General features: G+C 51.3%; 1 protein-coding gene across 2 annotated transcripts; it reads left to right on the top strand.

Moving 5' to 3' along the window:
• The first annotated feature begins 1,123 nt into the window (after positions 1-1,123).
• Oaf (out at first homolog) lies at positions 1,124-18,941 on the top strand. 2 transcript variants are annotated; one of them, XM_021171688.3, is made up of 4 exons: positions 1,124-1,744; positions 15,858-15,992; positions 16,759-16,960; positions 18,010-18,941. In XM_021171688.3, exons 1-4 carry the CDS (start codon positions 1,481-1,483, stop codon positions 18,273-18,275), a joined length of 867 nt encoding a protein of 288 aa, XP_021027347.1. In that variant the 5' UTR covers positions 1,124-1,480; the 3' UTR covers positions 18,276-18,941. The 2 variants fall into 2 exon arrangements, with proteins under 2 accessions (XP_021027347.1, XP_021027348.1); XM_021171689.3 differs by having other exon boundaries at positions 1,150-1,744; positions 16,759-16,939.
• The last annotated feature ends 4,437 nt before the right edge of the window (positions 18,942-23,378 follow it).

Raw genomic sequence — 23,378 nt, 5'->3', positions numbered from 1 at the left:
GCTCATCAAGCCCCACACTGGACCTTGTTGCCAGGGCTGCCTCCCTGTCCTCTCCCAGAAAGTCTGAACCTATAGGCTTAAGGATCCTGGAAGCTGTGTCTGAATGAATATCAAAGTGACAGTTGAAGTAAGGCAAATTTAGGAAGCCCTGAGTGAGATAGAGGACTTCTTAAGTCTCCTTCAGTCCTATATGTGTTCCAAAGGAAGGGCTCATGCTAGTGGGGGGGTGGATCATGTGCTAGGGATCCCCTAGGAAAGAAAGACACGGGGGTGGGGGGGGGGGAGGCACAATTTCAACCATCTGTCATCAAGACCCTAGAGTCCACAGGGCACCTGGAACAAACACAAGTGGCAATGGACAGGAGAAACAACGGTCCTGACCATGCCCAGGGGGCCTTATCTCCAGGGACGCCCAACCCTCTGTGTTCAGTAGCAGACAGTTAGGCTCAAACAATTTTCAAAGTATGCTTGTGAATCACCAACCAGAGGGGAATCCTGCTCCCCAAGTCTTCACTCAGTTTATTGGAGTCTCTGGCACAGCACGAGTGTCTTTTAGTGGCCCTTGATTGGTGCTTCCCTTACCGGAAAGAGCAGAGGCCCTGGGAGGTGGGCTGGACTGGAGAAAGGCTGACTGAAAACAGGAGAGAAAACTGAATAACGGCTCATAAAGTGTTAGGCTCCTTGATGGCCGCATCCAGATTGGCCGCCTCACTTACAAAAACAGCTCACACCTGATGGACTCACAGATGGCCCTCAACCCCTAATAGCACTCCCCGACCTAGGAAAAGACCAGAATGCTAGGTGAGGCCTGATATTTTCCCCCCAGCCGCATTTGAGAAATTCGCTGTGTCAGAGAAACTAAAAAACTAAGCAAAACCTCTGAAAACCCAAGCCCGATTATTTCATCCACGTGGCACTAGAACAAGCCAGAGGGGTATTGGGGGCGGGGGGAAGAGTCACCCGTCCCGCCCTTAATGGGAGGAAGGGATTTGCCCGGAGCACAAACTCTGGACAAGGCCCGGCCGGTGACGGGGCGCGGCGGGAGGGAGGGATCCAGGGAAAGCCAGCCTAGACCACAAAGCGGCTGAGCCCCGCGGTCCCCAATCCCCGCCCCTCTCTGGGCCACTGCGGTCCCTTTAAGGGCCAAGAGGTGCGCGGTCTCTTTAAGGCAGGTCCTGGTGGTTTCTGTTTTCTGAAGGAAGTGACGGGGGGTGGGATTGAATGAAAAGTGCTGAACGGAGTCCGGAGCTCAGGAATCGGGGCGGCTGGGGGACACGCACAGGGGGCGCCGTCCGGGACTCGGGGTGCGTGGCTGTACGCGGCCCACGTGAATTCGCTGCACGTCGTGGGGAACCTCCGGGTTGAGTCTCCCCTCTAGAAGGGGGGGACTGCCGGGAATCCCCGAACCGGACCCCCAACTTCGGGCAAACTTTGTAGGCGCGTCTCCCCTCCCCCACGCGGCGCGCCGGGGGCCCCGGGGATGCGGCCCCCTGGCTGCCGCGACGTCCCCTCGGCGCGCCCCGCGCTGCCGCTGCTGCTGCTGCTGTCGCCGCTGCTGCTTGGGGCGCTGCACGGCGTGGGCGCGGGCAGCGGCGCTCCGGCCGAGCTGCGGGTTCGAGTGAGGCTGCCCGACAGCCAGGTGATCGAGGAGAGTCTGCAGGCGGACAGCGACGCGGACAGCATCAGCCTTGATCTGCGCAAACCCGACGGCACTCTCATCTCCTTCATCGCGGATTTCAAGAAGGTGAGGTACCATCAAGGGTCCTGTCCCACCCACCACGGAGGGCGGGCAAGCTGTCGGGCGTCCCAGGAACCCTCAAGCCCGCCGAAGAGAAACGCAGTGCCGAAAGGGGGACGTGACATGCCCAAGGTCACCTCTCTAACTCGCTGCCCACTCTCTGGCACCCAGATCCCGGTCTTTATTCTCTTTCGTGAACTCCTCTAGCTTTTTTGTTGCTTGGCTCTGAGTAACCAAGGCCCTTCTCACGCACTGACCGGCTTCAGAGCCCGCTCCCTCAGCACTCCCAGCTGACACTCCGACAAAAGTTCTTGTTAACAAGGCCTCTTTTCTTGCCACTGCCTCTGTGACTAAAGGGGAAATCCACAGGTGGCAAGAGGGACCTTGGGCTCTCCCTGTTGTGTTGGTGTGAAGTTAGTTTCCCTTCCTCCGGCTGTTATTTGGCAAGGAAGCGGTTTCAAGACCTCCAGCCTGGAGCACCATTTCGGGATCGCTTTCCCTGCAAAGCTGTCTGCCCTTGGACCCTCCCAAGTCTGGTAGCAGCTCTCTCTCCTCTGTAACCTGAAAGGCTGAACCACTTGGGAGCCAGAAGACCTAGGAAGAGTTGGGGGAAGGGAGGAGAGAAAAGGGGAGGTTCCCCTCAGTTGGAAAGGGTGGTCGGTGTCTTCGCCCATGCCTGACAGGGGCTGGTGAAGTCCACAGTTTAGCTGCCCGTGTCTGTCTGTCTGTCTCCCTCCCTCCCTCCCTCCCTCCCTCCCTCCCTCCCTCCCTCCCTCCCTCTCTGTCTCTGTGTGGGTGTGGTGGTATGGAGAGAAGAAGAGATGTTAGAGTTATCCAGAAATGGAACTCCAGGGTACTGAGTGACGGTCACCCAACAACAGAAAACTCTGGAAGAGTGAATGCCACCCCAGTCATCTCAGGAGCCTAAGACAGGAGGAACACAAGTTCAAGGCTATCCAGAGCTACAGAGTGAGACCTTATCTCATGGTTGGGGGGAGGAGAGTCTTCTAATCATCCACTCTCAGCTCTTCCCCCTAAAAGGATGCATTGCACCCCTCTGTCTTTGGGAGAGGAACAGAAGTGACGAATATCCAGGACTAAATAGCCATCCCTCCTCTCCCCTTCTCTCCCCTCCTCTCCTCTCCCCTTCATTTCAAAACTGGGAGTTATTTGGAGATCTTGGGGGGAGAGGGGGCAGAATTTGGGCAGCCAGCTAGGGATCCTGTGAGACTGTCATGGGCATCAGAGGTACCAGGGAGATCCAGTGTTGGGTAGAGTAGAGGTGAACCTAGACTGACGTTCTAGCCCAGGCCCAGGGAGTCATCCTGACCAAGGACTTAGCAGAATGGTAGCCCATGCTTGCCACACAGGCCCAAGCTGGGTTCTTAGATGCAAATAGGGCCAATGAGCCAGTGTGTGGAGAAGGGGAAACTGGTCACTCAGCAAGTCCCCTGCTTGCCCAGCCGAACTTTAGGGACATTTTATGTGTGGTGTTCTGGACAGAGTCAATCAGGAGTGGGTATCTAATCTCCCCTCTAAGCCTCTGATCTAAAAGCCAGTCACAGAATGTGCCATTAGTGTCCCACCCACCTGCCCAGTAGCCCTGTGCTGTGACCACCCTGGAGCCTTAAAAAAAGATTTATCCATCCCTAGGCTCCAAGTCTGATAGCCAAGCTGGGTGGGGCATGAAAGGCTAGGAGTGGAGCAGAGTTTTTCTAGCCTCTGGCTACAAAGGGTTGTGATTGCTCTGCTCTGATAGGTGACCAGGAAAGAAAGCACCAGAGGCTGCGATGGGGGTGGTGGCCTGCCATGGAGGTGGGAGACTGGGGATTGGACTGAGTATAGGGAGGGGGACATCTGGTTGCTCAGATGGAGGGGACATTCAGAGTCAATGGCAAGTGCTCTCTTTAATCCCCATGGTGACTCAAACCTTTTTCACCCAGTTTTCCAAAGTCGGGTTTGCAGGTTAGCCTTTGACCCAGAACTGGCATTTCACATCTACCCCTGGCATCTCCAATTTCATGGGGGGGGGGGTGCAGTAAAGGCACAGAAAGTAGAAAGCCAGCTGTCAGAGACTTCTTTGGCCCTGGCCAGGGTGGAATGGGATAAACAGAGACTAGGAGGACAATGTTTAGTCTACGCCACCATGTCGCCTCTATTGGCCAGAGCCACTCTGTGCCTGTCCTTCCCACATGCTTCCCATTGCTCATTTGTCAAGGTCTCTACCCTCACTCAAAGCCTTGGTTAGTTCTGTATAGAAGTAATGGTATTTCCTATAGAAAACAGCCCAGAAGTTGTGTTTTGTGCACCACACCCATTAGGGACTGCTTTAGGGGAAAAAAAATCCTGAATCTTCTTAGGACTGTGGATGCTTGCAATCTGATCACCACTGAGGAACACAGTACAAAGCGAGGGAGGCAAGTCTGGTTGACCGCCCGTGAGCTGGTCTATCCAGCTGTTTAATCTCTCTAGGCCTTCATTTCTTCATCTGTAAAATGGGTTAGCATTGGCACCTACCCAGAGGCCTTGGGCAGAGCTGAACATAGAGCGAAGCGCATAGGTATGCCCGCTCTGCTGCTGGTGCTTTGTCAAGTGCTCAGGAAAGGAAGAAGCCCTTAGCTAGCTCTGGCTCACCCCACTTCTCAGCCAGCCTCCTTCTTGGTCAGTTTGGATTAATAAGGTTGAAGGGTAAACAAGAGATCACAAAGAAAGTCCACTTAGAATCTACGGAAGACTAGAGTCCCTCACTGCCTCTTGTCTTCTCCCTGACTTAGAGGCAAGGCCTCCAAATAAAGCCCAGACTGACCTTGGCCTTAAACTCCCTGTGTGGTCCAGGTTAGTCTGAAACATGTTTTATCGTCAATATTTTTACACAGTCTCACTATGTAATGTGACAAGACTTTTCCTGAGGAGATGCTCCACAGAGGTCTACTCACCCCAAATAGGGAGCCTGTGACAGACCAACATACCAATAGCACCAAAGTCCAGCTTGGCAAACCAGTGAGTTTTCTTGGGGTTACTTACAGGCATATGAATGAGCTGTTACTTACAGGAGCAGAAATGACTCAAAGCAGATGCATCCATCACCAAGGCCCACCCCTGCCTTGGTGACCACTCACAAAAGCTGGGAACCTGGAGCATCCTCCCAGCCTGAAGGCAGCTCATGAGGTTGGAGAGTGTCCTTTCAGGGTGCCTCAATTGTTCTAAGCCTCTTTCAGGCAGTTTGTCTGGATTTTGTATCTTTCACAAAGCTAGGCTTGGTCTGAGCACCTTTGAAACCTAGCTTTTAGTATTTACTCGGAAAGGAGAAGCCTAGTGAATCAGGTCAGTTTCAGGGACTTCCCGAAGCTCTTTTGAGTTGCTTAACTTCCTGCATCAGGAACTTCCCTGCAGGATAGAATGTTTCAATCTTCCCAAGAAACTGTTACACAAGTCTAGCCTGGACCTCTTACCTGACTCCGTCTCAAGTGGTAGGAACGCAGGTGCGAGAGCCTCCACTAACAACCACCCTTGTGGAAGCTGCTGAATCAAAGGCTAGTCAGCCCCTCCGGGACAGCAGTCAACTTTGGACTAAGTAAACCTAAGGGCTTCAGAGACACCCTTGAGCAGCAGTGGTCTTAGCTGGTCCACAACCTCAGCCCTGCCTTCTTCCCGGATGAGTATCCAAGACTGATAGACTGCTCCTCACTTCGCCTGCATCCTGGCCCCGAGGCTGGTAAAGCAAGCAGTCATCCATGGGACATTAGAACCTGGACCTGGCTGGCAGAGCCCATGAGCAGCATGGAATGTCCTGTGTCACATGGTTGTCCTGTGTCACCTGGAGCCCTTCCTCGGGCTAATACCAGGCTCACCGAACTAAAACTGAAAGAATGCCAGCACGCCATGGCTTGGTGGCTTTGCAGTCACCTGAGGAGTTTGCAGGTTTTCAACACCAGTCCAGAACCCCACCTCACTGAATCGGGACATCTGAACAGGAGAGCCCGGCAAATGGGGTTCATTAAGGAATGTTAGGTAAAGGTAGAGGCAGGAAATTGAATGCCAGTCTGGGCTACACGAGATTCACTAAAAGGGGGTGGGGGGATGTGGATGGGGCTCATTGGACAGTATTTGTCTATCATGCAGGAAATCCTGGGTTTGACCCTTAGCACCACATAAATGGAGCATGGTTGTGCATATCTGTAATCTAGCACGTGGGAAGTAGAGGCAGGATGATTAGCTGCTCAAAGTCATACTTAGCTATATAGTGAGTGTAGGACCACTCTGGGATAAATGAGATACACACACACACACACACCGACTCTAATGTGTTAGTGTTGGTTCTAGGTATTGAACCCAGGGCCTCATGCATGCTGCCGCTGAGCCTCATATCCTACCCTCTCCAGCCACGAATGCACTATAAGCAGCCATTATACCCTGGGTCTAAATCAATATGCCCTCCACATAGGAACTCTAACTCCTAAATAAATACAGTAAGCAACACTCTTCACACACGTTATCATCCGGGCCCTATATATGTAATCTGACCTGCACATATATAGTCATATAGCACATATATGAACACAGTGATAGCAGGCATGCCACCGTCCCTGCTCTGGCTGCTTATCTGACAGTCCTCTGAGTTCCCTCCTCCACACTGGTATCTCTGACAAAGCTCTCTGTCCCCCTGTCTGAATGTCCAAAAGTAGGGGAAGGAATGAGTCACTTCGCAAGCCGCCTGGTTTGGGCATGGCCTCAAGGAGAAGGTGGTGCTGTAAGATATGAAGACGGTAAAGTGTGACTGCATCGGGGTGAAGGAAATATAGCAGAAGAGGGGAAACAGTGAAGAGGAAAGGGATCCTGGAGACCGATGGGCTGGAAGCTGAGGGAACGCCAACATCAAGAGCCACCTAGTGCTATGGCTCAGCTCAGGGTTACTCCGAGGGGACAAGGATCCAGGGAGATTAGAAACTTGCTTCTAATGGTGGAAGCCAGAGGAAAAAAAACAGCCAGAAAACATCGGATTCCCGACGTCCAGTGATGACCTGCAGTATTCACAAGGACACTGTCCCAAGAGAATGTCATAGGGGTAGGACAAGAAGAGAATCCTTTAAGGTCCTAAATCCTACTCTGTCTGTGTCCAGCTGCCTATGGTTTGTGACATGGAAGAGATGTAATGGGTTGGAAGGCAGAGGGTAGTAAAAGTGTGTGTGTGTGTCTGTGTGTGTGTGTCTGTGTGTCTGTGTGTGCACACACGTTGCAGGGGTACATATGTACGTGTACATGTTCGTGTGTGTACACTTGCATGCTGGAGGCCAGGGTTGCCATCAGGTGTCTTCCTTTCAACCTTATTAGTTTTAAGTCAGGGTCTCTTACTGAACCTGGAGCTTATGGATTCAGCAAGGCTGGCTGACCAGTGTAGTTTTAGGAACTCTCTTGTTTCTCTTCCTACCCAGCGCTAACATTACAGGTATGTGCAAGGGTGCCCTGTTCTTTACATGGGTATTGGGGATCTGAACTCAGGCCCTCATGCATAGCAGGCAATTTCCTAACTGAACCATCACCCAACCCCCGGAAGTGCCTCTGAGGAAGGAGAACTTCTGGAGCACAGAGCATTTTATCTGAAGTTTGCAGGAAGTAAAGATACCAGGCTGTGTATGTGGGGCTCTTGGATTCAGTTCTAGTTCTCCCTCCATATCTGATGAAGTCCTCCTTGGGTCAGGGTATAAAGCTTTGCCTGTGGTTCAAGTGTGCTCCCTGACCTCTGGCTAGCATCTCCTCCCCCCTAATAGAGATGCTATGTCCAGGTATAGACCTATCCTGACTCTTGGTGAAAACTACCACCCAGAGCCAATGTTGTAGGCTGCTGGAGAGACTGCTGAAAGAAGAAGGGGTAGAGTTCATACTTGGACTCCTCAAACTATAGATGAGTAGTGGGTAAGCTCACCCTTCCTCCACAGACAGGCAGGCAGGGGACCCAACCTGGAGATGCAGACTACATAGGAATATGGCATCCTGAATTGAGCAATCACTCCAAAATCACACATGGCTCAGTGGTCTGACTTGCTGCGCCACGAAGCACATTTGCCTCTGTCCTGCAGATGTACAGACTGAGCTTGGTAGTGACCTTGGTGACAAGGTCTGACAGCTGTGTGGTGACCCAGGATTAGCTCCCAGAGATCTTTGTACCGCATTCTGGCTTAACTGGGCTACTCTAGTTCTCTGAGTAATTTCTTTCCAAAAAGATGAAACACACCGTGGAGAGGCAGGAGAACCCTAGTGTACAAGAATCTATAAACACTTATTTATCTGCAGTTGGAATGAGCCCTGTCTCCCAGACCCATAATTGCCAGGGGCTCCAGGTTTGAGTCCTCTGCAGTGCTGTGGGTGGTCCTGGAGGGTGAAAGGCCAGGCTAGCTTTGAAAATAGATCCCGGATACTTCCAGTTATTCTCTGCATTATTTTAATTTTATCTTATTTTATTTATGTGCTATTTCCCAGCTGTGTGATGCAACAGGTCACTTAGTGTCTCTGAGCCTGGGCTCCATGCTTAGGCTCCATTTCCTAGGCAGAGTGACCGAGGGGGACTTTTTAGAAGAAGGGACCCACCAGAAGTGTAGTTCCATTGCAGGCAGCCAAGTGGGCCCCTCCGCTGTATCTCTCCATCCCCACAAGTAATTACAACTTTTTTTTTTCACTGCACTGGGAGCTAGTCCATCACTAGAAGCTTCTGTCCCTTAAACTGACAAATGTTTACCTACTTGTCACTGGGGATTCAGATGAAGGGCAGGGGATGAGGGAGGCTGGAATCTAAGTGAGAGGGAAGTATGACACCCCGTGTCAGGAGCCCTGAGTCAGCTAGACAGGGGGGAACAGTTGATCCACATAAAGCCTCTCATTGTTCCCCTGGGGTAGTCGGGATGGTGGTGACCTTTGGGATTTGGCTGACGGAGGGGCTGTCGGGAGGGCTGGGCACTGGCAGTGAGGGCTACTGATCCTGGTTAATAGTCACACTAACCCTATAACAAGAAGCCTCTGTCCAGGCCTGGGTGAGGTCTGTGTATACAGCAGACGATGCATTAAGTCTCCTGGAGCATCCTGCCTCTGGGTTGAGTGCATCCAGTCCTAATCCTGGGAAAGCCAGGCAGAACTGCAGAGGGGCTCCTGAATCTGCCCTTGGGCAGCCTGGGCAAGGAAGGCTCTAGCTCTGTAGTCCCCAGCCCCACCCTAGTGAAGTTGGCCCCTGTCTAGTCATGAAGCAGTCCCAGCCAGGAGCAGAGGAATAAATATTTAGATTGGCCCAGCCTGGGCCCCAGAGTCACGCGGTCTGGTGATGAGAAGGAGACAGAGATGGCAGAGCACACTCCCAGGAGGCAGTGAGCCCCCACTGTCCAGTAGCAAGGGAGCTGGGGCTAGCAGAGGGTAGGTACTGCTTGTGGAGGCCCTGGAGCAGTGAGCGGCCATTGGCCTCTGGCCTGGGCTGTGCCACACATACACGCATGTACACACACACACACACACACACACACACACACCCCGGAAAGGCAGCTCTGCGTCCCTGAGCTTCCTCGGTTTTCGTCTGCTCTGCAGTGGAAAGTGTGATAGCAGCAGGGGCTGAGGCTAAGCACCTAAGCTGCCTGATGCCCCAGGAACCTTCCAGAACATGTACCACAGCAGGGCATCATCTCGGGAGCCCTGAAAGCTACGAGCCTGGGAGGGTAAGGGGAGCTGAGATGTGTGGCTGCAGGGCCTACGAGAGGAGAGTGGCTGGGCTGTGGGCGAGACTGTGTGAGCCAGAGTCTGCTGGGCAGGAGACTCACAGAGGGAAGAGGACACTGGAGACCAAGGGACTGTGGCTGAGATAGAAAAACTGAGGACGAGAACTCAGCTGCTGTGTGTGTTTGAGCGTATGTAATGGGAGCCTTTCTGTGCGAAGAGGAGTTTGAAGAACAACAGATCTCTGTGGAAGGTGGCAGCCTGTGGCCTGCGGGTAGGGAAAGCGGGATAAATCTGGGTGCATCTGCCGAGGCCAGATTTGATTTGAGAATAAAGAAAGATCCCAATAACAGTGTCCCAGGCAGCGCAGCCAGTGGGTTACTGTCTCCCCTGACTCAGTCTGAAAGGAAGTTATGGAAAGCCACGCTGCTCTGTCTTGGCCCATCACAGGTCCAGGCCTCCCTCCCCAGGGTTCTTTCCCTCCCCCAGCAGGAAATGCTCCCTGGGCCTCTCAGGGAAAGCAGTCTGGGGGGCCCACACAGTGTGTCTCCTGTCACGGGTGTTTTTCCAGGACAGCTGTCTGCCATCACTTCCTTGTTCCTGTGGAACCCCAGCAAGGCTGAGCCAGAGAAGCTCCTCTCTCTCTCTGGGAAACACAGTGGGTCTCACAGAAGGTGGACCGGTGTGGGGAAAGCACAGACGGGGTGGAATATCCATCCCCACGAAGTGATGCAGAGCACCGGCCTAAGGGTTGGGAGGTCTGAGTTTCTACTGCTGGCCTTACTGCTGTGTAACTCGTGATGTCCCTGACCTCTGGGTCCCCTCTTAGAACACAAAATAATAGTAGGTGTTGGGCTAGTGGGCCTGCAATCGTGCACCCCTCATCCCCTCCCCTGTAGATAAGTCTGAGAAGATAAGGTTTGGAGATAGAGGAGGTAGAATCCATTTACTCAGCTGCCCTGTGCTAGCTCCTGGCTACCACAGAAGCAGGCTGGAGCCACTTGCCTTTGACACCAGAGGGCCTGAATGAGTCTTTGCCCAGGTGAACCAGTGTTAAGGACAGTGAGTGGCTTTAGAGTCAGTGAATACTCTCCGGGGTAGAGTCAAGTGTCAAGCCAACTTCATACCTGACTCCTTAGCTGGTTCCTAGACCCCAAATCCTGCCCCTCTTGCTATCTGCCTCTTCAGCCACCCTCCACACGCTCACCCCAATTCCCTCTCCATCTCACTGAGTCATAGTACATCCCCCCCCCACACACCCCTTGCTGCTCTTAAACCTCCTTCATACTCTTCTTGCTCGGTTGTCTGTGCATGCATGTTTAGGCATTTCTGGAGCATCCGCTGTCTTCTAGTGGGCAGGGGTGCACTGCCATGAGATGTATCCCGGGCTTGGAGCATGAGTCTGGGAGGGAAAGTAAATGAGGCGGGCAGGGCACTGGAAAGGTGGTTCTGCAGAGCTGGAGGTCCTAATACGGGTCCTGACCATGTCAGAGCAGGTGGTGCCTAGGAGCTGAGGCCTATGGAGGGCAGACAGATGGGGGTGGGGCATCCCCACAGAGTAATGGGCTTGCAGGAAGGTCCAGGAAGTGACCCAGCACTGCTCATTCCGGAAACTGTGTTTAAGTATGGCATGGGATGGCAGCCTCTAGAGGCTTTATAGGGAAGACAGTGATAATTCTTAGAGGGCATTAAATGCTCGGATGACGGTAGAGTCGGGGGATGGTTGGATGGCTGGAAACACCTGCATTCTTCACACTGACTCAGTGGCCTCCCTGTGGAGAGCCTTCCCACCATCCCTCAAGCCCCAGCCTATTCCCTTATCCATCCTTCGCTTCCACGACAGTCAGCACAAACTTGAACTCGAGGCCTTTCACCCTGGGACTGAAGCTGATTGTGTGAAGTCAGCCTTCCTTACCTCAGGAGTCCTTTAATGACAGGGCCCTTGGACTTGGCCATTCCCTTGAAGCCTTGCCTCGGGGATCGCCACTCAGTGATCTCCTGCTGATGTTTGTGGCCTCACGGGGGTCATCTAACCTGCCTGGCCCTCCAGACCATCTACAGAACAATCTTTACCACATCCCATGCCTAGAGTATATGACACTGGGAACAAGGGATTATAGTGTTGGGAGAAACTTGGAGTCCTAGTGTATGTTCTGAGCTTGGTCAGGTCTTTTCATTGCTTATGGTGGTCCCACAAGGCAGTACTGTTGATGGACTCGTTGGCAAGTGTAGAAACCGAGACTCAGAGACTTCACAGATTCATTGGCCGTTACACATGGTTACTGGCCAGAAGCAGCAAGGCCAGGGTCTGATGCAGGGAGTTCTGGTTCTTAGCATTCCATCTTAGCTATATGTCCAAGCCTACCTGTGCCTCAGTCATACGCAGGACTTCAGCAACCCTCCTTGACCCTGCCTGGCCTCTTCTTGCCGTATGCCCCAGCATTTCCTTATGGGATAAAGGTCTCTGGGAGAAAGGACTGTATGGAGGACTCCCAGTTTGGGAATCCCAGCCCAGACCCTAAGCCTCTATCCCATGCCGAAAGCTTTTGTCCAGTTGCGCCATCTGTCTTGGGCTTTTGACAGCATCTGAGTGAACCGTCTTAGTGGACTCCAGGCAAGGAGAGGGACTGGGAGCCAGGTTTTCATCTGGCTTGGATTCCACCAGATCTTAACATCTGGACAGATGTTCTCAAAGCAGGGGAGCTCTTTCACACTGTCCTGTGTGTTCTGGAGCCTTGCTACTGGGTCAGGCGGGAAGGCCACAGTCAGGATATGATGCCGGCTCCTTTCCTGGAGCCAGCAAAGGACATGTGGCTTTGGGGTGGAAACATGATCAAGATCAGAGAACTCGGGCTGGAGAGATGGCTCAGTGGTTAAGAGCACTGACTGCTCTTCTGAAGGTCCTGAGTTCAATTCCCAGCAACCATATGGTGGCTCACAACCATCTGTAATGGGATGTGATGCCCTCTTCTGGTGTATCTGAAGATAGCTACAGTGTACTCACATACATAAAATAAATAAATCTTTAAAAAAAAAAAACAAGATCAGAGAACTCGGGTATAAAGGGGTTTTTCATAGGGGACAGTGGCTAGCAGGTATTCCTGCCTGCTGTTTTATTTGTATCAGGCATTTTATTTGTAACCATTTTATTTGGTTAGGCGCACAGAGTGAGAGGAGGGACTGTCATGTTCCTAGGCAATCAACCAAGGATTTAGGTATAGTGGTCAAGTGAGGATGTTGTGAAGGAACCCAGGTTCTAGTCCTATGTCTGCCATTCACTGGTTCTGTGGGCCTGAGCTTCAGTTCATTCATTCATTCATTCATTCCTCTCAGCCTCACTGCCTTTCTCCTCTCTCCTTCCATTTTACCCTCAAAACAAAGTGTTTCTTTTAAACTGCCTTCTAGCTGGCTGTCCTGTCCTTCTGCCTCCACTTCCCAAGTGCTAGGCGTACACTGCACCAACTCAGCCTGTTTCTATCCTTGCACATCAGGGAAATTAGGCTAGTTGATCCAGGAGGTAACTGTACTCTCTGGGGAAAGGGCTCAGCTGTGAGACAGCCTGGACTACCTGGTTAAAACCCCGGCTACATTTCCCCTAAGTCCATGGCCTTGAGCAGGTTACCCAACCCAAGCTGTCACAGAGCCCTGCCTCTGTTGTGGAGACGACCTCTGAGCCCGTGAGGCAATCCATTGGAGGCATAGGAACTGGCAGTTTCTCTTTCCCAGTTATCGACTTCAGTGACTCTTTGCCGCACACAGTGACAGAGGACTTCCTTCCGTGCCCAGGCAGCAGTTTCTCAGTGTTGGTGGCATCTGGTAGTTGTCATTGCTATTAGTATCTCATTGAAAAACAGGGAAGGAACTATAAAGCGGGTCTTGTCTGTCTGTCTCTGTCTGTCTGTCTGTCTGTGTCTCTGTGTGTGCACACAAGTAGGTGTATGTGCAGATGCACTTGAGCATTCGAGTGCATGGGAACATACGTGCATCTGCATGTGTGGAGGAGGCCAGTGGTCATCCTCAGGTATCATTGCTCACCACGTATTTTGAGATAGTCTCTCACTGGGACCTGGTGTCCATGGATTAGACTAACCTGGCTAGCCAGTAAGTTCTGGGGATCTTCCTGCCTCTGCATCCCCAATGCCGGTATCACAAGCATGTTCCACCACAACTGTTGTTGTTGTTGTTTTAACCTGGGTGCTGGTAATTGGACTCAGGTCCTCATGCTTGTGTGACAAGCACTTTATCCACAGAACCATCTCTTCAACTCCTCAAGCAGAGCTCTTCCAGCCTCGTCTGGTTCTAAATGTTTAATGCCTTCCACTCTTTGGGGTGGGCAGAGGGTATCCCCATTCACTGAGCCCCTTGGCAGCCCTGAGAACACTGGGTACTTACTTAGTTCATGTGTCACTGAGAAGACAGCAGTCTCCAGATAGGATTCCCACAAGGCTCACAGCTGCAGATACCAGTGAGGTGGACTTTGGATCTTGCCTGAGGCTCCTCCCAGGTACTGCCTGACTCAGACTCCTGGAGTGGGAGATCTTATGTGGAACCCACCTGACAGAACTGTGCCTAGCTAGAATGGGATCAGCCACCAGCAGCAGGTCACCCTCCAGTGTCCCCTCGGCCGACCCAAGTTGATGGAGGATCAGATGGCCTAGGCTGGCAGGATAAGGAGATGCCAGCACGGTGACCCAAGAAGGGATTTCCTGTCTAGAGGAAGTGGTGTTAAGCCGAGCTGACTCACCTTCCTTCCAAGGCTCTGGGATGAGGAGCCTCAGGGAACTTTTCTCCCCAGCTAGGCCTCAATTCCTCTTTTCTAGGATATTGCCCTTCACATGCCCATCCCCAGTTGTTGCATTTAAAGTAAGTCATTATATAAACCCGTCTCTAGTAAAGGCAGTCAGGGAGATCCCTTGTAGAGTTACAGTATTGGTGAAATCTGTTAGAAGATTATTAACAGGGCAGTGGTGGCTCACGCCTTTAATCCCACCACTCAGGAGGCAGAGGCAGCAGATCTCTGCGTTTGAGGCCAGCCTGGTCTACATAGTGAGTTCCAGGACAGCCAGGGCTACACAGAAAAACCTTGTCTCAAACAAAATGAAAACAATAAGAAAATGGGCTCTTGTCACGGATCATCCCTGACATTTGCTGGTCACGACAGCAGTGACAGTAACCTCTGCTTACAGTGCTGAGTCCTCACATCCCCTCCGGGTCATAAGCTCCACCCAAGTGTGCCAGGTACATGAGCTGTCTGTCCCCTGTCACAGGGAAGCTTGAGAAAGCCTGGGGCGGCTAATACATGTGGCCTAAAGGTGGAACCATCAGCACCTCCCTGTATCTAGAACCCTGGGGAACACTCTGACCCCGTTCTCCAAACACTTGGACCCTAGCCATTGTTCAGTAAGGCCTGGATGAAGGGGGCTGCTGGCGAGACAGCCCAGGGTACAAGTGCAGGGCCATGAAAATCCTAGGATTACATTGTCTAGTGTCAGGGTAGAGCTGTGGGCATAGGGACCAGGAAGGTTCCCAGCCATACTTGCTGAGCCCAGGTCCCCCCCCCCGCCCCCGCCCTGCAGAAGGGCTCTTCCCAGATTGAGACCCTTTCTGAGACTTACTAACTTCCTTCTCCCAGGAGAGTTAGGCAGGCACTGTGGTTGGTGAGATAGAGATTGGGGTTGGGGTAAGCAGGCAGATGTAGCTGAGGGTTCTCACTGCCATCAGACAGCAAAAGGTGCCTGAGGCTCTGCCCCCTCTTCCTGCCCCAGCCTTTCTCATGCATACTGTGATTCAGAATAGGAAGGAACCATTGGCCTGTTGGTCACACCATGAGTTATCCCCATAGGGAAAGGGGAAATGGAGAGGGAAGGGGAAAGGTGAGCCATTCCAGTCTTGGAAGGCAGCAACAGCTGCAGCCGGCTGCCTTTGTCCCCACAGTCCCTAATGGAGGTGGGGGACTAGGGGCCAGGCTGACTGCAGAATGCCCAGGGGTTTTCTGAGCCCCCCCCTCCCCCCAAGAGCTACAGAGTAACAAAGTCAGAGAAAGCTCTGGAATGTGTACTTGTAAACATGTATGTAGTCCCTCCTCTCCCCACAGTGCTCTGGCTAAGGACACTGGGGTCCCCACTGAGGGGAGGCCTTGGTGATAGACAAGAACCAAAAACAGGTGCAGGCTTCTTTGAGATTAAGGTCTGTCCGGTCAAAGGGTTCTTTGGAAAACCTCTCCCGGTGGATGGTTGACTTTGTCAGTTTTCCAGAAAGCTGTGGAAACCCTGGAGGTGTGATCTCTGAAGTCACGGGTGTGAATGGAAAAGATAAGCGGTTTCTTGGTTATCTGAGGAAGGAGGTGTCTGGAGGGGCAGGCCCTAGTACAGTGTTCAGGCCTGTCCTCTCCAGGGCTGGTCTCCATCCTCCTACCCCTCCCTTTCAGGACGTGAAGATCTTCAGAGCCCTGATCCTCGGGGAGCTGGAGAAGGGGCAGAGTCAGTTCCAGGCACTTTGCTTTGTCACAAGGCTGCACCACAATGACATCATCCCCAGTGAGGCCATGGCCAAGCTCCGGCAGGTGAGTGCCCACCCCAGAGCCCCAACCCTGCAGTCACCCTGTCCTCATTCAGGCAGCCCCCTCCCCCACTCTTCCTCCCCACCTTCTCTTAGCATTCACTCACCATGGAGGGTCCTGATTCCCCAATTTTGTTCCCGATCAAACTGACTACAGAGCCCCAGATCTCTACTCTGTACCTTGGCCCAACTCTCAGGTCACCCCGAGCTACTAATCCAGGTCCCACTCTTTTCTGGGTGGAGATAGAGGTGTAGACTGTGAATTAGGATTGAACATCACCTGTCCCCTGTCCCTCATTAGTGACACTGGTCAAATGGCTTTGCCTATAATGCCTTGGTCTCCACATTAAGGACATAGGTTAGAATCAGAACTCATCCGGGAAAGTGTATCGGGATGTACTGTTTGCCGCTGCTCTTTGGCCCACTGGCCTGCATGGGATCCCTCCCTGGAGTTCTGGTTTTCATAGCTTATCTAAACTGAGCTGTGCTGCTGCAGGCCTGCCTTGTGACTTCTTTCCCTCTGAGGCATCCCCTGGATTCAGAAAGCAGGCGACCCACACTGTCATGTTCCCTAGAACAGTCTGCCTAGCCTACCTACCCTGTCTCCCAGAACCACCTTGAACTTGCCAAAGAGCCCCAGAAATCCAAGAAGCAAAACAAGAAAGGCTTTAACTGCCTCTAGGGTATGGGCTTCTCGGGTTGGGCTCCGTTCCCCTCCACAGCCTGAGGAAAAGGAAGACAAAGTATGTGTTCCCACCTTGTGCCTACAGAAAAACCCCCGTGCAGTGCGGCAGGCTGAGGAAGTGAGGGGTCTGGAACAGCTACATATGGATATCGCTGTTAACTTCAGCCAGGGGGGGCTGCTGAGTCCCCATCTCCACAACGTATGTGCTGAAGCCACAGATGCCATCTACACCCGCCAGGAGGATGTCCAGTTCTGGACGGAGCGAGGTCAGCTGGGAACTGCCCTTGGTGGGTAGAAGGGGAAGCATGGGGGGGGGGGGGAGGGCCTTGCTGAGTGACTGTTGTATTCAAGAGAGAGCTACTGAGTCACTTCTGGGATGGGCCACATGGATGCCCCAGTTGCTGTAGCTGGTAGTGGGTAGAGCTGAATGGCAAGAGTAAATGGGAGTGTGCAGTCATGAGGGACGGGCATTCTGGGGGGGAGGGTGGAACCCCCAAGGTAGACTGTGATATGTCAGAAAGGCTTCCTAAAGGAGGTGCTGTCTCTGCAGCTAGAATAAAAGGACACACAAAAGACAACCTGCTAGGTCCTAAGACTCTTTTTTTTTATATTTATTTATTTTATGTATATGAGTACACTGTAGCTATACAGATGGTTGTGAGCCATCCTGTGGTTGCTGGGAATTGAACTCAGGACCTCTGCCCACTCGGGCCCCGCTCTCTCCAGCCCAAAGATTTATTTACTGTTATATGGAAATACACTGTAGTTTTCTTCAGACAGTACCATAAAAGGGCATCAGATCTCACTACAGATGATTGTGAGCCACCATGTGGTTGCTGGGATTTGAACTCAGGACCTTTGGAAGAGCAGTCAGTGCTCTTAACCGCTGAGTCATCTCACCAGCCTGGTCCTAAGACTCTTCACCATTCCTATTACTACATGTACTGAGGACACACATGTTCCTGTAGGTATGCCTACTGGGTACCTCTCAGAACTCAGCATCTGGCCATCCCTAGTGCCAGCATCTCTCCCAGAGCCCTCAGGGCCCCGCCCACCTTTGCAGGCTAGGAAGTCAGGTCAGGTTTGGGTCCTGACTCCCCTTTCACTGTACAATCCCAACCACATCAGTAAACTCTCCACCAATTCTGAGTCCCTGGTACACAGTAGAGACTCAGTGGATGAGGTTGACTGTGATTTAATGTAGCCCATCAGCCTAGCCTCAGGCCCGGGACTCACCCATGTTCATCCCCAGGGCAGCCATGAGAGGGGTGGCAGGAGAGAAGGCTATCCTGGGCTAAGGGACTCCTGCCTTCTTCATGCTTGCCTTTCCCCCCAGGTGTGGACAGTTCTGTGTTCGAGGCTCTGCCCAAGGCATTAGAACAGGCGGAATTACCTCGTTGTGGACGAGTTGCGGACCGAGGAAAGCCCTGTACTTGCCACTACAGTCTGAGCCTGGCCTGGTACCCATGCATGCTCAAGTACTGCCACAGTCGTGATCGGCCAGCACCCTACAAGTGTGGCATCCGAAGCTGCAGGAAAAGCTACACCTTTGACTTCTATGTACCTCAGAAGCAACTATGCCTCTGGGATGAGGACCCCTAACTACAGGAGACAGAGGACCAAGGACGGATACTTGGGTCTGCAAATTCATCGCTGACCACCAGAGAGCGTGGCAACCCAATCGGGCCTTAGGTCTCTTCCTGAGCCTCGGGCCCTGAAGCCACAACCTCATCTGCATGACTGTGAAAGGGTGTCACCGCAACCTTGAGGCAGCCCGGATGCCCACCTGTGCCCATCTTGAGGCATGGGGGGCGGGGGGCAGTTCTCCAGACTGATACCCTCCCCTCTTCCTTTCACCTGAAATGTCCCGCGAACGTGGAATCAAAATGCACCAGCCTAGGCTGCTTTTGTGGAACTTGTTCCGGAGGCATGGCCCTGTAGCACACTCTCTCACCAGCAAGGGAACCAGAGAGGGACAGCTGGGGACTCATGCCCCAGCTCCTGTGTCTGGTTACAGTGCCTTCTCTCTACCCTGGGGGCAACGGGGAGTAGGGATGCTGCCTCCAAGACCACCGCGTGTGCCTTTCCTGAGACCCGATTTGGATACTTCAGCGGGCACCGATTCTTCCTGCCCCTGAACTGATGTACTTTGGCCAGGTTCTGGGGCAGGGAGGGAGCATGAAGTACAAGGAAAACTTGAATTCCAGATTTTTAATGCAAAATATTTATCATTTGTACCAGAAATAAAAGTCTTTAAGTTTTCACTCACCCTATGGCGCCAGCTTAGGCTTTCTGAGAGAATTTTGTCCCATGCTGCCACCTAGTGTCAGAAATGTGCCTTACACAGTTAGTGCCAGTCTGGGCAAAGCAACTTCTAAAGCTTCTATTGTGTGATCTGTGAGAGGCTCTGTGCTTAAGATGATGGGACAAGGGAGCTGGGAAGGACTCAGTTGTTAAGAGCACGTGCTGCTTTTTACAGAGGACCCAAGTTCGATTCCTTACATCCACTTCGAGCGTGGGGAGTGTCACGGACACCTGTAACATCAACATAGTGGAGATCGGCCACCTTTTATGGCCTCCAAGTGCTCTAACACATATAATAAAATAAAATAAAATAAAATAAAATAAAATAAAATAAAATAAAATAAAATAAAATAAAATTAAAATCTAGGGGCTTCAGGATGGCTCGGTGATTAAGAACACTGGCTGCTCTTCCAGAGGTCCCATGTTCCATGCCCAAGACCCACATGGTAAATCTGATGCCCTCTTCTGGCTTGCAAGAGACCTTGCACGTGGAGCTCATACATGCAAGCAAAACACCAGTGGAAACACAAATAAGTTATATAAATGATGAGGCAAGGACCGAAGATATAGCTCATTTATAGCGAATTTGCTCAGGATGGGCAAGGCCATGGTCCTAATGTCCTGCACAACAGAACAAAAAAGAGAACAGAGAAGCCAGTGAATAACTGCCAAAACAAAGGCAAAAGCCATCTTAGAACCAGACATCCAGCATCCACATCTGGGCCCTCACCGGAAGTCATGGTGCTCACCGGTAGTTCCTACACCCAGGAGGCAGAGGCAGAAGGTTCTATGCAAATTAAAGGCCAGCCAAGCTGCATAGCAAATTGCAGGCTGTGATATTTGGAAAGGCTTCAAGGAAGAGGCCGAGTGTGGGCTGAGGCTCAAGAACAGTGAGTGCAGCAAGGTGAAGGCCGCAGAGGTTTATGGGTAGCAAAGCCTCTGACTCCACAGAGCTCCTCAGGGGAGAAGAGGCCCTCTTCAAAGGCTTTAGGGAAGGAAGCCGCAGAGTGCAGAACAGTTCCATCTATCCAATGCCTCCAGAAAAAGACTGCCTATAGGCCAGAGGGTCTGCTGAGACTGGGTTTGCTGAACCAAGGTCCATGCAGCCTTCTCAGGTTCCTGAGCCTTTCTTCTAAGTGCATCTGTAAGGGCCTGCTGCAACCTAGTTGGCAGACAAGGAAGGAGGCCTGTCTGTCCTTTTTGTTTTCTCCCTCCTGCCTAATGCATGTATCTGTCATGATCCCAAACATCTGCTCTGGGTGGAAGATGGGACCTTGGAGAAGGCACCCTCTTCTTCTGTGGAGTCCCTTCCTTCTTTCCCTCCCCCATTTGGCTTCCAAATGTCCAGAAGTAACACGTTTCAAAATGCATGTTTTGCCAAACATAGTCCTAGGCTAGGGCTACAAAATGAGAACTTATTGTAAATAATAATAATAATAGTAATGCTTCAAACCAGGTATGGTGGCACTTTGGGATGCAGGGATGGGTTGATCAAGAGTTCAAGGCCAGCCTGAGCTACAAAGCAAGTTCAAGGCTAGCCAACCTGTGCTACTTGAGATCCTGTCTTAAAACAACAGGGGCTGGAGAGATGGCTCAGCCATTAAGAGTTCTTGCTGCTCTTCCAGCAGAGCGCCCATTTTGGGAGGCTCACAATTCCAGTTTCAGGGGATCCAATGCCCTCTTCTGGCCCCAAGGGTTCCCACATACACTGCACAAAAATAAATAAAAATAAAAATCAATCTCTGGAAAACATAACACAACAAACAAAACAGAAAAAGACATCAGGAATATTTTAAACTAGGGTTTAAGCGAGGCATGGTGGCACATGCCTTTAATCCAGGTGCGTGAGAGGCAGAGGGAGAAGGATCAAGACTTCAAGGCTAGCTTGGGCTACATAGCAAGTCTGAGGCCAACCTGGGCTCCGTGAGACTCTGACTCAACAAACAATAAAAAATGTTCCAGTTGGGTGTGGTGACACACATCTATAATCTCAGTATTCAGGAGGTCAAGGCAGGGAGATTGCTTAGAGGTCCAGGTCATCCTGGGCTACATATCAAATCCCAGGCCAGCCATAGCAAGACTGTCTCAAAAACAATAAGTAAAATGAATGTTTCAAGACCTGGAGTGTTTTTCTCAACTTCCTGGCTGGAGAGCTCCAAGCTTGCCTGCTCCCTGCACTGACGGAGCTGGAGCTCCGAAGGCTGTCTGTCCAGGCTTCTCTGCCTAGGGCCCCTTGCTGGGCATCAAGGGGTGGGGTAAAATGTAAAGCTTCCTAAGAGCTGGGGGTTGGCCTTACCTAATACTGATATTCCAAGGTCTGAGTCACAGACCACAATGGTAAATTCCACCCAGCCTTATCCCTGCCTCTGCCACGGTGCCCCAAGCTCCACCACAGCAGTCAGTGGGGTGAGTGGGATCAAGTCATCACTGTAACTCAGAGGCCTTTAGGTAGCTATAGGTCGTCAGCGATGGCAGGTCAGCTATGGCAGAGAAGGCTTTGCTTACTGTCTGCCTTAGTCACTGTTGTATTGCTGTGAAGAGACACCATGACCACAGCAACTCTTATATTAAAGAAGGCATTTAATTGGGGACTTGCTTAGAGTTTCATGATCATCATAGCAGGAAGCAGAAAGGCATGGTGTTTGAGCCAGAGCTGAGAGCTTTATACATCCTGATCTGCAGGCTGCAGGCAGTGGGAGACACTGGCTCTAGTGTGTCAAAGCCCACCTTCAGCAACGCGCCTCCTCCAAGGAGGCTACACTTCCTAATCCTTCCCAACAGTCAGCCAACTGGAAACCAAGAAATCAAATATATGAGCCCATGGGAGTCAACTTTATTCAAACCACCACACGGTCTTAGAGGTCGGGTGAAAGCCCCTTCGAGAGGCCATTTTATCAGTCGTCATTCCTCTGTGACACTTCAAGGTTTACAAAGTACCTTTCTAACCAAGTGTAGAGGCTCAGGCCTATGGTCATAACCCTTCAAGACCCAGTCCAAATAATTGAGAGTTTGAAGCTAGCCTAATCGGCAGAGCAAGATATAGTCTTATAAAACAAAACATTAACGAAGGTGTCTCCGTGTCAAATATTCCACTGGATCTTTGTGGGGATCAGGTAACATTTTATAGAGTTACAACACTCATGTAAAATTGAGTGGCCTGCTGCAGTGGTTTGACTGGGAATGGCTCCCACAGATTCATTTGTTTGAATGTTTAGTCACAGGGAGTGGCACTATTGGAAGGTATGGCCTTGTTGGAGGAAGTACATCACTCTGTAGGTAGGCTTTGAGGTCTTATATGTTTAAGCTACACCGAGTATTGCATGAAGTCTCCATCTGCTGCCTGTGGATCAAGATATAGAACTCTCGACTCCTTCTTCAGCACCATGTCTGCCTGCTTGCCGCCATGCTTCCTGCCATGATGATTATGGTTGTTTGAATATGCTTGGCCCATAGAAAGTGGCACTATTAGAAAGTGTGGCCTGGTTAGAGTAGGTGTGGCCTTATTGGAAGAAGTGTGTCACTATGGGGCTAGGCTTTGAGGTCCTATGCTCAAGTTTCCTCCTGGCTATCTGTGGAAAATAGTTCTCTCCTGTCTGTAGATGTAGAACTCTCAGCTCCTTCTCCAGGACCATGTCTGCTGCACACTGACTGCCATGCTTTCTGCCATGATTATAATGGACTGAACCTCTGAAACTGTAAGTCAACCCCAATTAAATGTTGTCCTCAAGAGTTGCCTTGGAGCCGGGTGTGGTGGCTCATGCCTTTAATCCCAGCACTTGGGAGGCAGAGGCAGGCGGATTTCTGAGTTCAAGGCCAGCCTGGTCTACAAAGTGAGTTCCAGGACACCAGGGCTATACAGAGAAACCCTATCTCAAAAAACAAAAAAACAAAACAACAACAACAAAAGAGTTGCCTTGGTCATGATGTCTCTTTACAGCAATAAATGCCAAATGAAGACAGAAGTTGGTAGTTGGTACCAGGAGTGGGGTATTGCTGTGATAGGCCTGACTGGATTTTTGTTTGGAGAAATGTGGATTTGGAAAGCAGTGGAATGCTTTGAATGGAGCTCCATGGGCCATCCTAATAGGAATATGGAAGACGTTGGTGCTGAGAGTGTGTGAACTGTGGTAAACTGGCTCAAGAGGTTTCAAAGGAGAGGAATTTTAATATGTTGCCTGGATATAACTTTTATGATGTTTTATTGAAGAATTCAGCTGCTTTTTGCCCTTTTCTTGAGAAGCTGCCTGGGGCTAAGGTAAAGATATTCAGATTGGTTGCACTGATGAGGGATATATCAAAAAACCTAGGATAGACTCTGCACTATGGTTCACTTTTTTTTTTTTTTTTTTTTTTACTTAAGCAGTCTTTGATGAAAGCCATACATGAGATCATGAGATGTCT

This window comes from Mus caroli, unplaced genomic scaffold (genome assembly GCF_978045245.1).
Source record: "Mus caroli unplaced genomic scaffold, Mus_caroli_1 scaffold_11, whole genome shotgun sequence".
Lineage (NCBI taxonomy): Eukaryota > Metazoa > Chordata > Mammalia > Rodentia > Muridae > Mus > Mus caroli.
This window is presented reverse-complemented; position numbering and strand designations above follow the sequence as displayed.